A 14205-nucleotide genomic window follows, 5' to 3' on the forward strand; every position below is an offset into this window, starting at 1 on the left:
TTTAGATCGATTTAAATTAATTTTAATCGATTTAGAATAATTTAAATCAATTTAAATAATATATTTATTTTTTAAAATTGTTTACCGCATAGACAGATTTTTAGAACCATACTCTCATCTAAACAATCATGTTTCATCTTATGATCTTTAACATATTTATAATAGAAAATTTGTCATCTGTAAGAATTTTAGAAATTTTAACATCTCTATAGAAAAGTTACAGTAAAATAAAGATATGTTGATTAGTAAGAACAGCTTGTACTAAAGAATACTTTCAATCTGAAAACATTTAACTTTTCATCTCTTCCATGTGTCACACAAGCCATACTCTCATGACAAATAAGAACAAAACCTCAACCAAACTGAATCGAAAACCCCTCAAAAAAATGAACTTAAAGTAAAACAAAAGACCAGATGAACACTATAAAGACATTTTTCTAAACTCGTCTTCCAATAGCTTTGCCACAGAGAAGAAGATTATCAGGAGGATTGTATTCATTAGCCAGACTCTGCACTGGATCCCACACTTTTAGATAAAACTGTTGTCCCAAATACTGTCGTTCCCATATCGCTGATCTCATATTCCACATCCCTTGATTGTCCAACGACACCAAGATTGCTGTCCAAGACTTCGGGTACACCTGAGTTGTGTGTCTGGTAAGAGCGTCAACAAGATTGTAAAGAGGTCTCTGCTCAGGTGTCCATTGTCCAGAACCAAACCCAACGACCCAGAAGTCATAACCGTCAAGGTGCCAAGACTGCATTGATTCCTCATTGTTCTGAAACACAACTTCGAGAAAATCATGAAGTGATGCTTGAACAACTGATGTAGCAACAGTTACAGGAGAGCTAGAGGGAACGCTCTGAATAGCATTTGTGCTGAAAACTCCGGGGATGTTGAAGTGGTCAGCGAGTTTTAGAGGCGTATCCGAGTTAACATAAGAGACTCCATTCACTGCATAGCGTTGCTTCCCGTTGAACAAAGGAGCTGAGTTTGAGAAAACAAACGATTTGGTTGGAGTGATTGTTCCATAGTGAAATGATCCTTGAGGGTTCGGTCTAGCTGCGTTAGCCGTTAAGTTCCACCTGAACGATCTGGCTTGGTTTAAGGACCAATCAAGATCTTCAGGAGGAGGAGGGGGCATGTCACCGGAAGCTGGGACGCCGGAGTTGGAATAGCGCAGCAGACCAGTAACGGAAAGCTTGGAGGTTGTGTAACGGGTGCTTGCAACTATGTAATAGTTTTTAGAAGGTTGGTTTAAGGTAACAAGAACTGATAAAGACTGGCCAACGTGAACATCAAGAGACTCGTAAACGTTTTGCAAGACGTGAGAGCCTTCAACTTCGACTACTTGCATTGCATGTCCTTGGATTCTGAAATTGAAAGTGCTTGATGATCCAACATTAGAGATTCTCAACATGTAAGTCTTCCCTGAAAGATTAAACACAAACAATAAGTAAAACACCAAAACTCACTCAAAGAGATAATCTATGTAAATTATTAGTTATAAACTACAACAATAAGGGTGTTTCAAAAAAAAAAAAAGTGTTTCAAAAAAAACTACAACAATAAGTAAATATATAATACTAGTTTAGACTTTTATAAATTATAACAATATATTAAATATATAATATTTATATTAAATGTCATTATTTATAAATTATAAAATAATTTTTTATCAAATAAAATATATATTATTTTATTTTCATAAAATTCTATATTATAATATATCAATTTATGAATACTAAATTATATATTATTTGTTATTGCAATATTATTTGTAATTGTTTAGACAATTTAAAAAGTAATTGCCATGGTTTTAGTCAGCTACGGAAAGCTGAGGGATCCAAAGCTCACCTTGGTCGCCTGTAAATGTAGTTTGGGTTTGTCCGTTTATGAGCATTCCGTCTGGAGATGGGAGAACCCCACCAGAATCCAGACGCTGTTGGAGCGTTTTGTGGTTGGTTTTGAACCAATCACCAATGAGCAAAGTGAAGTCTGCGACTGGGAGAGGGTAAGGAATAGGTATTCTAGGCCTTGCATAGATATTGATAGCTCCGAATCCACCGGCGGCTTTGTGAAAAGCGGTGGAAGGAAAGTAGTTGTAAGTTCCGATCTGATCTTTGGTTTGGAACTTGTAAGTGAAGTTTGAGTTTGGTGGGATTGGACAGTTTGTTCCTAAAACACCGTCTTGCCATGAGTTCTTCCTCTGCTTTATTCCATTCCTAACAACAAGCATTGAAAACAAATACCAGATACTTCACAATCAGAGAAGGATTCATTCTATGTGAACATGGTAAAGTTTAAATTTTTGGGCTTAATATAAACAGAAATAGTATAAAATTACCAGGTCAAGAGGAATGGTTGGTCAAGTTTGTTGATGAGGTTAAGGATGATGTTATCATTAGTAACAACTTCAAGCTTCGGACCAGGGAACTGACCATTGATCAGAATAACCTTAACCAAACAAACAAACAGAACATCAATAAAGAGTTTTAAATAGGGTACTGACCATTAAAAAAATAGATTGTCAGTGATAGAATCTCTTGATGTGTACTTCGTACCTGTTGAGGAACACCAAGAGGGGAAATAACGCCATAAGTCACAGTCCAAGTATAGAACTTGTAAGGGCTTTCTCCTTTCACTGACACCAAAATGCTCAGCAAAGCTAAAGCTACAAGAAGAAGAAGACGAAGCAAAGATAATCTTGTTCTGAATGCCATTTTCATGGCTTCCTAAAAGAATGATACAGACAAGAGAGAGAGAGAGAGAGAGAGACTGAAGACAGCTGGAAAAAGCTCGTCTCCTGAAATGGGTGTGAAAAATGAATGGACTTCTTTGATCTTTAGATAACGAAAGTTGAGGGTGACATAAATAAGTGAGAGGAAAAGGTAACAAAGGTGGTTCCAATCAAATGACAGTGAAGATCTCGAATGAGTTTCTTGCTTTTATTTTATTTTTTCGTTTTGGTCAAAAGAAATTAAATCCACCAACATTTCGGAAATGAATTTCAACAACTTTTACACCTTTAAATGTTAGGCGGGAACATATATTGTGTACTAATAGTAACTTTTACATGCTTCAATGCTTGTCGGCAAAATAGATCTTATACTTTACTCATAGTATCATTCACTTTTGAGTTAGGTTGGGTTGGTTTATTGGTTAGATTACTGAGGAAATTAAAACTACAGCACAGTGTTTTTATCCGAAAGTTACAATAAAGTTGTTAATGAGAAAACAAAAAAGAGAGTGGATAATGCAGTGAATTGAATGGCTTAACGCGTTTTTGAGTTAATGATAATTGCTTCCAGCCAAAGCTTAGCTTTCATTATTCGACAATTCCGATAACGATTGCCATAGAAAAGGCAAATGTAATTAAATGATAAAACGAATAAAGAGATTGAATTAAAATGAGTAAAAGACAAGAGAGGCTTTGCGAAAAGATTATCATGTCCACCGCTGATTAGATTCGCATTTTTGTAGTTCCTTCATGTTCACGCACGGCCAAGCCAAGCTAGCGTAGCTTTTCTTTTCTCGGCAACGAACGTTCTAGTTTCTAAATTGTGATAGTGAAATTTTTTGAAAAAAGAGTATCTGTCTATTTATTATCATAGTTATGGTCATCTGCCTTGTTGAATACTGTGCCACTTTTGCTGATTTCCTGCAAATTTGATTAAAGATACTTTTATTAATTTTGCATGCATTTCGAGTTTTTTTAAAACCCGCGTCTGGGAATTATGGTCCACCGTCCACCGACTGACCTTTTTGTATTTTAAAAACTTTTTATTATTTTAATTTTAGAGAAAAAGACCAAAATAGCACTAAATCAAGTTTTTTTTCCAAACTAGCACTCAAGGCCAAAAATCACAAAAATAACACTCAAGGGGTGGAATTTAGGGTTTAGAATTTAGGGTTTAGGGTTTAGAGTTTAGGTTTTAGGGTTTAGAGTTGAGAAGTGAGGTTTTGGAGATAAGATTTCAAATTTTGAAAAATAAAAAAATTTAAATTTTTCAAAAGATAAAATGCTATTTTGGTCATTTTAGTTTTTGAGTGCTATTTTTGTGATATAAACTTAGAAATGTGCTATTTTGAAGATTTGCCCTTAATTTTACTACTATTCTATATTATTATAAGAATATAAAATAGTACTCCCACTATTTTTTTTATTATAAATAGTTTAAGAAAAATTTGTTTGTTTCAAAATATAAATAATTTTTATAATTCAAGTAATTTTTATTTTTATTAGATATAATATGACGAATCATATAATATATTTATTTATGATTGGTTTAACTACATATAATTTATATATTAAATACTATTTTTTAAAAAATTAAATTTTTTTAAATATTTGTACATTCACCTAAAACTATCTACATATAAAAAACAGATGAAGTCAGAGTCGGTCTGTGTATATATTAGACTGGAATCATATACAAAAAAAGTGGCCTATTTTTATTGATATCATTGAAGTATATCGAATCCAAAACCTCTCCTATCTGAAATCTTATTGTTTACCAATAGAGCTACTGAATAATTTATGCAAAATTGTGACCGCTAAAGTTAATATCAAATGAGCAGCCGGAAACACCCGCTTTTCCCACTTCTCTCCAAGGCCGCCCCTCTGGAGGAAGTATACATTAGATACATGTGAAAACATGTTAAATGTTCAATTATAAACTGACGGATCATATGAAAAACTGCATGAACTCCATGCATGCAGATCAGAAAACGCAACTCCATTGTTTAACGTATAGTTAAATAAGGTAGTTACGTCCATTTATGTATATACGAAAACTATAGTGTAACAGTAGTGAAATTTAATCGTCTCCTAGATGAAAAATACGTATACCAGAAAAACGAGCTAAGCAAAGAAGACAGTAAAAGCTATCGTGTTTAGGAAAAAATTGGAAGCATGTGGGAGACTATTGTTTTAATTAAAAACAACAATCACTATTCATTTTGATTCTCTTAACTTTTAGATAAATCAAGTGACATTTTTTTTTTCTCTAGATTTGATTTTATTAAAGGCAAAAGCCCAAAGTAAAAGCCCAAATTTACAAAAACAAAGAAGTCCAAACACAAAAGGGCCAGAGTAAGGAACCCACGAGACTAGCCCAACCCATTAAACGAACGGCGCCACCCTTCACCACGCGTCCAGAAACGCGCATGGACGCCACGTGTTGAGACCCACCCCTTCCAGAGACACGCGTCATCTGGTCACTACACTGCGTCCGATACCGAGAAGACGTCGCCGGAGAAGACGAAACCACCAGTAGTTTCGCCGGAACACGCCGGAGACTGAAACCATCTCACCCATATTTTTGCCTGGACTCTTACGACGGAGAGCATCATCGAGACTATCCCGAGATCTCTTCCAGAGCCATCGAACCCAACTCTTCTTCCCTCACCGCTCGAGACTCTTCGACGGCGAGCTTCATCAAACCGTAACCGATCCAAAGGAGAAACCTTTCAGACCAAAAGATTAGATCAAAACCGCTACAAGGATAGTCAATCGACATCAATCGAACACGATCTGCGAGATTCGAGAGTCAATTGAGCAGATAAACACAAATAGGCCTTGATCGGACATAACCGGGAAAGAACCCGGAATAAACCGGAGAAAGCGAAGATAAACGCTTCCCGGGAGAACGAAAGCTGGCGAAGAAGAATTGAAGAAGCTTCTTCTACCCAGAGTCTACGCCCTATTCGGACATGTGGAATTATATCATATGATAATGGAGTGTCACATGCTATGTCTCTTATCTTGTTTCTCTACTGCTCTGAAACTAAAATCAGCCATTTTCTATGTCGTTTTTGGTTCGGCATTTTGCGAATGACAAAAAAAAGAAGTAAACATGTATTTTCAGTGGGTTTCTTTAAATTCTGGCCCAAACCTAAGAAAGGTATACGTTGTGATGCACACATGCTCTACAGAGATGTCAAATGGACGGATTATAAATGAGTGGTCTGTATCCAAATTCCAAATCGATATGATCTAAAATGAACAAATTCAGATTAAACCATAATTAAAATTGTTCAGATAGATGAATCCAATTTTATCCATGAACAATATTAGACTTAACCATTTGGATAATGTGCGGCCCAATAAACTTAAATGTCTAGGATTGAAAAATTAAGAAAAACACAAATCACTTTTTTTTCTTCTCGTCTTACTCTTGCGATTTTTTTTCGTGTTTGATTCTTCCTCTTTGTGTCCTTGTCTTCGATTCTTCCTCTTTGAATCCTCGTCTTTGATTCTTCTTCTTCGTGTTCTATTCTTCTTCTTCGTTCTTCTTCGATTCTCTTTCAGTTCTTTCAACTTCTGATTTTGTCATCTCTTAAGGTTTGATTTTGTGATTTGTGTTATGGGTTTTCACTATTAGCTACTGTTTCATATCATCTACTAATATTGTGTTATGGGTTATGTGTTAGATACATTGGTGATTCGTGTTCATAACGAAGCTGGTGGCGAGTCTGGCGGCTGTTTCTGTTTCCGCAAGTTAGACGAAATCACGAATTTTTTGAACTTATCTTATGTTTTTTATAATTTTGAAACATGAAGTTTAAAACATAAAGTTTAAGTATATGCCATCTTTAAAATTGAAAACTTTGGATTTTTAAATCTTTAAAACTGAAATTATGTTGTTTACATTAAGTGGACGTATGAGCCGTCCATGTATCGCCCAACAAATCATGGTCTTACTTAGTTATGGTCTCATTTAGAAATGGTTCTATTTGGAATTCAACCAAAAATATCCAGCAAAAAATAAAGTCTATTCGTACACATCTAAACCCGCCCATTTGACATCTCTATAATGTTCTGTTACAGAACATCACGCGTGGCACGTGTGGATACTGGAATGATGGAGTTGATGACGTGTAGGATTGACGACAATGAGAATCAAGAGAACAAGTCACCCACAAAACAAAACTAGGTTACACTGCAAACGCCGCTTATACTATCTAGCCCATCGAAATCACTAAGCTGAAACAAACTTTGTTGCCGCGAGCGACAGGTTTATTGCTATCCCATCCTCAAAAACCTCTCCTACAGCTTTATCGCTATCGATTCCCAACGTTGCTATCATGCAGAACAAAACAAACGACCACAAAAGCCATTTGGGACCTCCATGGAGGTAAAACTACTCGGAGCGGCAAAGTTGAAGCTAAAAATGAGAAACTTAAAAAGAGTTTTAAAATAAACCTTTTTATATAGAGTAGTCGAGATGGTTTGATTTGCTTATGTTATTCTCTCATTAAAATTCAGATGAGTGATAACGTGTAATTAGGCTTTAGAATTTAGATCCATCTAACTTCACAGAGTCAACGACTGCAAAAGATTGATTTGCGAGTAAGCTAAACCCTCGTGATATAGTCAATCATTCAATTATACTATTATCGGACGACGGGATGGTGGGTTTACGTAGAAACGCCAAGGCAAGACGCAAACTCACAGTTTCCATGTAATTTTGCAGGAAGTCAACGGCTACAAGATTACTTTGCTAGTAAGCTAACTGTCTTGATATAATCAAATATTCAATTATATTAATATCAGACGTTATGGTGGGTTTACGTAGAAACACCAGGCGAAGACTCAATATCAGTTTCCATGTAATTTCGCAGTAAGTCAACGACTACAAGATTGCTTTGCGAGTAAGCTATACATCTCTTGGTCTCGTCATTAAATTCAAGTATCTTACTATCGTTCTCCCCACATTAAGAAATCCCTTTGTTTTAACATCATCTGTGTTGTGATTCTTGCTCAGGTTTGTTCTTACTTCTTTCACTTTCTCTCCCACACTGTTTTGTTTCTCTCTTAATCTCTTAACTATTTTTTCTGTTTTTCTCTGTTAATTGTTTATGCAAGACTTTGTTTTATCAAACTGATTTTTTCATTCATTCTTGCATGCATCTTACAAACGATTACGCTTTGTTTTTATAGTTAGATTTTTTACTAGCTCTAATCATGCTTCCTTGCTCACTTACACCTAATCCATATCGCTAGTCTCAGCCTCTCAGGGCCAATCTTACACACTACAGCTTAACTATTCTAACTATTGAATAGTAAGAACTATTATCCAAGAATGTATGACAAAACTCAATATAAAGCATTCACTTTATTAATAACTTTCTCAAACTCAAACTCATAAGTTATGCCACAACATTAGCATCTGCTTATATAACACTTATAAGTTCCTAATCTCATTAGAAAACATATATTAAAGATAACTCTCAATCTATACTAATCCTAATCTCATTAGAATACCTTATATTCTAAGTTATCTCAAGCTTAGGTCAACACTAACAACTCCTTAACCACTTAATACCCAACATTCCAAACGACGTTCATCTTCAGCTTTAAAACAATATATATACAAAAGTAAAAATATTTAATAAAAATTTTAAAATTGAAATTATAAAAATATTAAAATATATCTATTATATTTTAATTAATATTATAAAATTTTATAATAAAAACAATTTCAATAAATTTTCAAAAATTAAAATTATAACTTTCTAAATATAAATTTTATATTTATTATAATTTTATGATTTTTGATATTTTTATAATTATATTAAATGTAAATATTGTTAATTTATTATTTGACTGTTACCGTATTTGGTAGTTAACCAGTCATAAGTCACTTGCAAACGCACCAATTTTTAACCGCAGTACCAGTCATACAAATCTCTTAAAACCGTTAAAAACCGCAACTGCCCGCTTCCACAAATTCTCGCAACCGCAACCGCAACCGCTGCGTTTGAACCAGTCAGGCCTTTAGTGTTGACTTAAAACTTCTTCTTCTTCTTTCGCTTATCACCTTGCTTCTTCTTTGGCTGTCTTGTTTTTCTTCTTCTTTTCGTTGACTTTTATTCTTTCATTTGCAGGTTTTACTCAAGGAATCACTTCTCAACAATCTGAAAGTTCTTTCTTATTCTCGAAGTGAAAAAAAAATAAGGATGAGCGAGATGATTGGGGGAGCTGTGGTCGCTGAGGGTCTGAAACAGTTGATTGCAGAGGCAAAGAAGTTCAAAAATTTCAAACCCTTGTCCAAGGAACTCATATCGACCATGGAGGAATTGGTCCCGTTAATCGAAACGATCAATTATTAGCAAAACCAGCAGAACCTTGATGCTGGGGAACTAAAGGGGCTGATGGAAAGGATAGAGAAAGCGAAGATTGTGGTTCGTAAATGTCAAGACGTCCCGTTCTTGAAAGAGATCTTTGGCCACAAGAGAAATCGAGCAAGTCAATAAGGATATGCTTAATTATTGTCAGATTGTTATACAGCTTCTTCAGTCAAAGAACCAGTTGCAGTCTATGGAGGCCAATAACAACAATTTCCAAACCGTCTTTAAGAAGCTCGACCAATTGAGTGCTCCCTCGCCCGCTTTTGGGCAGCTTTGTTCCGTTCCAGAGCTTAAAACGGCTCCAGTTGGATTTGCTTTGCCGTTGATGATGCTCAAGAAGAAGCTACTTGATGCTGCCGTGGTCAGACTTGTGGTGTCCGCTCCTGCCGGGTGCGGCAAGACCACGCTAGTTAGGCACCTTTGTCACGACCAAGATATCAAAAGTACAACTCCTTTTAAATTTGTACACCTGGAATTGTATTATATATATACTTGTTGTTTCTCTCATCATCTTTAGTGTTTGCTTCCATTTGGCAGGGAAGTTCCAACATATTTTCTACAGCGTTGTGTCAAGTACTCCTAACTTTAGGAAGATAGTACAGCGTTTACTCGAGCACAACGGTCACCAAGCACCCACATTTGATAACGATACCCAAGCAGCTAATGTCTTAAAAACACTGCTAGAGGAACTTGATGGGAATGATCAGATATTGTTGGTGTTGGATGATGTTTGGTCGGCTGGAGCGCCGTCTTTTCTTGAGAATTTTCCCACTGACATACCCAATCTCAAGATCTTGCTGACTTCTCGGTTTAACTCGCTTGATTTCGGTGACACTTTTAAATTGGAACCTTTGAAAAAGGAACATGCCAAGACCCTTCTCATTCAATATGCATCGCGTCCTGATCACGCATCTGATGCCGAGTATGAACGTCTTTTCCAGAAGGTATTCTCTATTGAGCCTTTCCATTGGTGATCTAACATTTTGTGAATGTTGTGGGTATAATGTGGCATTTCGGATATTGATTCGGTTAAGTATTTCGGATACTGGATAGTTCGCTTAGAATGCTAGAGGATATATTTACTATTTGATCTATTTTTGGTTCGGTAGATTCAAATATTTTTTTTCCAAATACTTTCAAATATTTTTAATATATATATTTGGTTATGTTATGTGTATATATAATTCATATTTTTTAATATCGGACTAGATTTTGACCCGCGCAGGCGCGCAGGTGTATATTTTGAAAAATATGTTGATATTTGTTTTTCATGTAATTATTAGGATTTGGAAAAATGAATCCGAAGAACATAACCGATACCGATCCAAAGATATAGTACCAAACCCAAACATAAATTGATTAAATATTCTAATTATTCAAAATTTTGTTATTTAGAGAACCGAATCTGATCCGAACCGAAGTATTTAGGTATCCGAATTTATCTAAAAATAGATTTATATACTTATATGTATTAATTATTTTTAGATTTAACGTATATAAAACATCAAAAATGATACTTTTAAATTGATTTAAATACTTGAAAATATATATAGATAGTCAAAAGTAAATATCTGAAATAGTTAAAGTATACTCAAATCACCAAAAATACTTAAAATAATTATTGATTTCGTATCCAAAATTTTAAATCAAGCCAATTGATATGTTAAGTTTAAGTATTATGACATATGTTATTCAAATTTATACGTAATATATTATTTTATTTATACATTTTGAGAAATTTAAAATATATAATGATTTAAGACTTTAAAAATAATTTAAATTAGTTATCCAAACCCAAACCAAACCCGCAAAGATCCAAATCGAACTCAAACCAAAATTTAGAAACATTCTAATAAGGCTGAAATCTTTGACCCCGAAAACCCAAAATACAAACCGATCAGAACTAAACCCGTATGGGTATCCAAAAGCCCATCCCTAGTCATTATTATATATCGTATTTTATCATCATATAATTAATCGTATTTTATATGTACCATCATATAAGTAATCATATAATTAATAGTATTTTATACATACCATCATATAAATAATTACATATATTATATTTTTAAAACTTAATATGAAATATGAAAACCATAATTTGAGTTGGTATTTCAAATTGGGCTTTGTATTATATTTTTCTTATATATATTGACAATATTTTTTTATAATGGTTATTGAAAAATAGTTTAGTAAAAATTGATTTTTGAATATATGTATATTTTTGAATCAATTTTTGATATAAATCAAATTTGAATTATTATTTTGATTTGAAATATGTATATAAAGTTTAAATTTTATTTTATGGTTAGTTTAGAAAAAAAAATTTTAGGGAATTAGATTGACCCATTTTGGTATATTTTAAAAGTGGCCTAGATAACTTTCAATTTTTTAAAAAAACATAACCCATTACTTTTTTTTAATACTACTATTTTGATTTAAGTTATGATTTTATTCACTAAACATGTTTTTGAATTATGTTTTTGGCTACGTAATTTTTCACTGATTGAAAAAAAAATGTTATAGTAAAACAAATTAAAACAAACGCTTAACCTTATGCAAAACTCAGTTATTTTACTTTTTTTGATTTTATAATTGATACAAAACTAATATTGATTAACTACTAAATAAAATCTACACTATTATTATTATGGTAATATAATTAATGATTTGAAATATTGTTAAGACAATATAATTAATATGAGTGAAATATGGAAATACAATTAATGTAGTACTGCTATCTTCGTTTCCAAACAATTTTCAGTTATAGTACTATTCATGTTTCCAAACATTACTAAAGTGTACTTCAGTTTTAATAATATATATATATAGATACCTTTAGATTTTTGGGTTGATTCCGATTTAAATCAATTATTTCGGATATTGAAATGTAAAAACTTATTTGATGGTTTCGGTCGGGTTCGTTTACTTTTAGCTTCAGGATTTTCTTTTGTCTAGGCCTAGTTGTAGGATACGATACTTTCTTCTTCTCTTTTTTGACGTGTGGTGGTGGGGATTGCAGATATTGGAACGATGCGCGGGATTCCCACTCTTGATCAAAGTAATAGGCGGTTCGCTTAGAAAACAATCTCTAAATCAATGGCAAGGCCAAGTCATAGAATGGTCTGGAGGAGGCTCGGTTCTTAATAGTCGTGAAGTGATAGAACGTCTGAAGCCTAGTTTCGATGCTCTAGACTCCAATCTCAAACAGTGTTTCTTGGACATGGGTTTGTTTCTTGAGGACCAAGTAATCCGTGCCTGGATGATAACAGACATATGGGCCGAGTTATATGGTGGTAACGGTAAGACGGAGAAAGATAAAATCATCGTATCTGTGAAATACCTTGAAGACCTTGCCTCCCATAATCTTCTTGATCTTGTTCCTCTCGGGTAACTTCTTTAATATTTCTGTTTCTATCTCAACCTGAAACTTCTCAAAACTTTTTACCTGAGGAGCTTACTATGTATATATGTATTCGCTTTTAAAATAGGAAAAAGGAGCACGAAGACGGTTTCTACAATGACTTCTTAGTCACTCAACATGATATCCTCAGGGAGTTGGCTATCAATCAAAACAAATCAGAAGCAATACTGGAGCTGAAGAGGATAAGACTGACTCTGGAGATAAGAGATAATAGATTTCCAGACTGGTGTTTGAATCTAATACACCCTGTTGCTGTTAATGCCTCTCTGCTGTCTATCTTTACAGGTAACTAACTCTCTGTGGGGTCACTATACAGGAAACTGATATTTCTAGATATATGATTAGTATCCTTAACTATATGGCTGGTCTTCAAATTATTTTTGTTACAGATAATGAATTCTCATCTCCATGGTTTGAGATGGACTGCCCCAATGTTGAGGCTTTAGTTCTTAATATCTCTTCATCAAACTATGCATTACCTAGCTTCATTGCTACAATGAAGAAACTCAAGGTTGTGATTATCATAAATCACGGTCCTGGTCCTGCCACATTGACCAACTTGTCGTGTCTCAGCTCCTTACCGAAACTGAAAAGGATCAGACTGGAGAAAGTTGCAATCACTTTTCTGGACATTCTCCAGTTGCAGCTCGTCAGTCTGAAGAAGATGTTTTTTGTTATGTGTAGCTTTGGTGAGGTTTCTAATGACAAAAATGAAATAGACGTCTCCAAAGCTCTATCGAGCTTACAAGAGATTGACATAGACTATTGTTATGATCTCGAGAAGTTGCCTAACTGGATCTCTGAAGCTGTTTCATTGCAGTCACTTAGCATCACAAACTGTCATAAACTCTCTACACTTCCTGAAGCTATAGGCAACTTGAGTAAGTTGGAATTGCTGAGGTTGTCTTCTTGTATTAATCTCACCGAGCTGCCTGAAACTATTGTTAGACTCAGCAACTTGCAGTTTCTGGATATTTCTGATTGCTTAGGATTGAGAAAGTTGCCTGTAGAGATTGGGAGACTGAAGAAGCTGAAGAAGATCTCCATGAACAAGTGTTGGAAATGTGAACTGCCGGATTCAGTGAAGAATCTAGAGAATCTGGAGGTGAAATGCGATGAAGAAACTGCGGTGGTCTTGTGGAAAGGTTTAGAGCAAAAAATGATAAATTTGAAAGTTCAAGTGGAGGAAAGAGAGCACAACCTGAACTTGCTTCGACTGTTGTAAGTTACTGAAAGAATATTTTCACTAACTTTTGCGTGTGTTGTAATGTTGTTTTTATTCGTCTCATCATCCAAATGCTTCTGTTTTTATTCATATTTGATTTTGAGTTTTCATCAACGTAGATCTACTTTGACACTACAGTGTAGTTTCAATATTTTCAACTGCTAAAGTGGCAGAAGAGAAAACAGGGCATGACCTCCACTTGTTTCAGGTGTTGTAATGTGAATTTGTGTTGCGTGTATGATGTCTTGCAAGTTGGTAAGAAGATTGGAAAATATGTTTATGGTAGATATATGATATTTTACATTGCATGTTAAAAAAAAACTCTTTTTATTACAGAGCATAAACTATCTCTCCGCTACCGTCAATGTCAATTTCAGACTCGGAATCAAAGTCGTCCATGTCATCATCAAGATCAAGATT

The 14205-nt window shown here is 34.3% G+C and overlaps 2 protein-coding genes across 2 annotated transcripts; one reads left to right on the forward strand and one right to left on the reverse strand.

Annotated features, from left to right (window-relative positions):
• Positions 1-223: 223 nt before the first annotated feature.
• On the reverse strand, positions 224-2876 carry LOC103829552 (L-ascorbate oxidase homolog). Its single transcript, XM_009105221.3, has 4 exons — positions 2566-2876; positions 2349-2458; positions 1859-2226; positions 224-1432 (listed from the first exon to the last, which is right to left on the reverse strand). Exons 1-4 carry the CDS (start codon positions 2728-2730, stop codon positions 438-440), a joined length of 1638 nt encoding a protein of 545 aa, XP_009103469.1. The 5' UTR covers positions 2731-2876; the 3' UTR covers positions 224-437.
• A 246-nt stretch (positions 2877-3122) lies between these two features.
• On the forward strand, positions 3123-14023 carry LOC103829554 (probable disease resistance protein At5g66900). Its single transcript, XM_018653366.2, has 5 exons — positions 3123-9579; positions 9674-10080; positions 12159-12526; positions 12628-12845; positions 12950-14023. The coding sequence occupies exons 1-5, from the start codon at positions 9267-9269 to the stop codon at positions 13783-13785; spliced, it is 2142 nt and encodes a 713-aa protein (XP_018508882.1). The 5' UTR covers positions 3123-9266; the 3' UTR covers positions 13786-14023.
• Positions 14024-14205: the final 182 nt, after the last annotated feature.

Source organism: Brassica rapa, chromosome A07 (genome assembly GCF_000309985.2).
Source record: "Brassica rapa cultivar Chiifu-401-42 chromosome A07, CAAS_Brap_v3.01, whole genome shotgun sequence".
NCBI classification, from domain to species: Eukaryota; Viridiplantae; Streptophyta; class Magnoliopsida; order Brassicales; family Brassicaceae; genus Brassica; species Brassica rapa.

Coding starts and splice junctions, on each gene's coding strand:
- LOC103829554 (XM_018653366.2), top strand. CDS start 9,267: ATGCTTAATTATTGTCAGATTGTTATACAGCTTCTTCAGTCAAAGAAC. Junction 10,081..12,158: donor ATGAACGTCTTTTCCAGAAG/GTATTCTCTATT, acceptor TGGGGATTGCAG/ATATTGGAACGATGCGCGGG. Junction 12,846..12,949: donor TCTGCTGTCTATCTTTACAG/GTAACTAACTCT, acceptor TTTTTGTTACAG/ATAATGAATTCTCATCTCCA.
- LOC103829552 (XM_009105221.3), bottom strand. CDS start 2,730: ATGAAAATGGCATTCAGAACAAGATTATCTTTGCTTCGTCTTCTTCTT. Junction 2,459..2,565: donor CTCTTGGTGTTCCTCAACAG/GTACGAAGTACA, acceptor TGTTTGGTTAAG/GTTATTCTGATCAATGGTCA. Junction 1,433..1,858: donor TACATTTACAGGCGACCAAG/GTGAGCTTTGGA, acceptor TTAATCTTTCAG/GGAAGACTTACATGTTGAGA.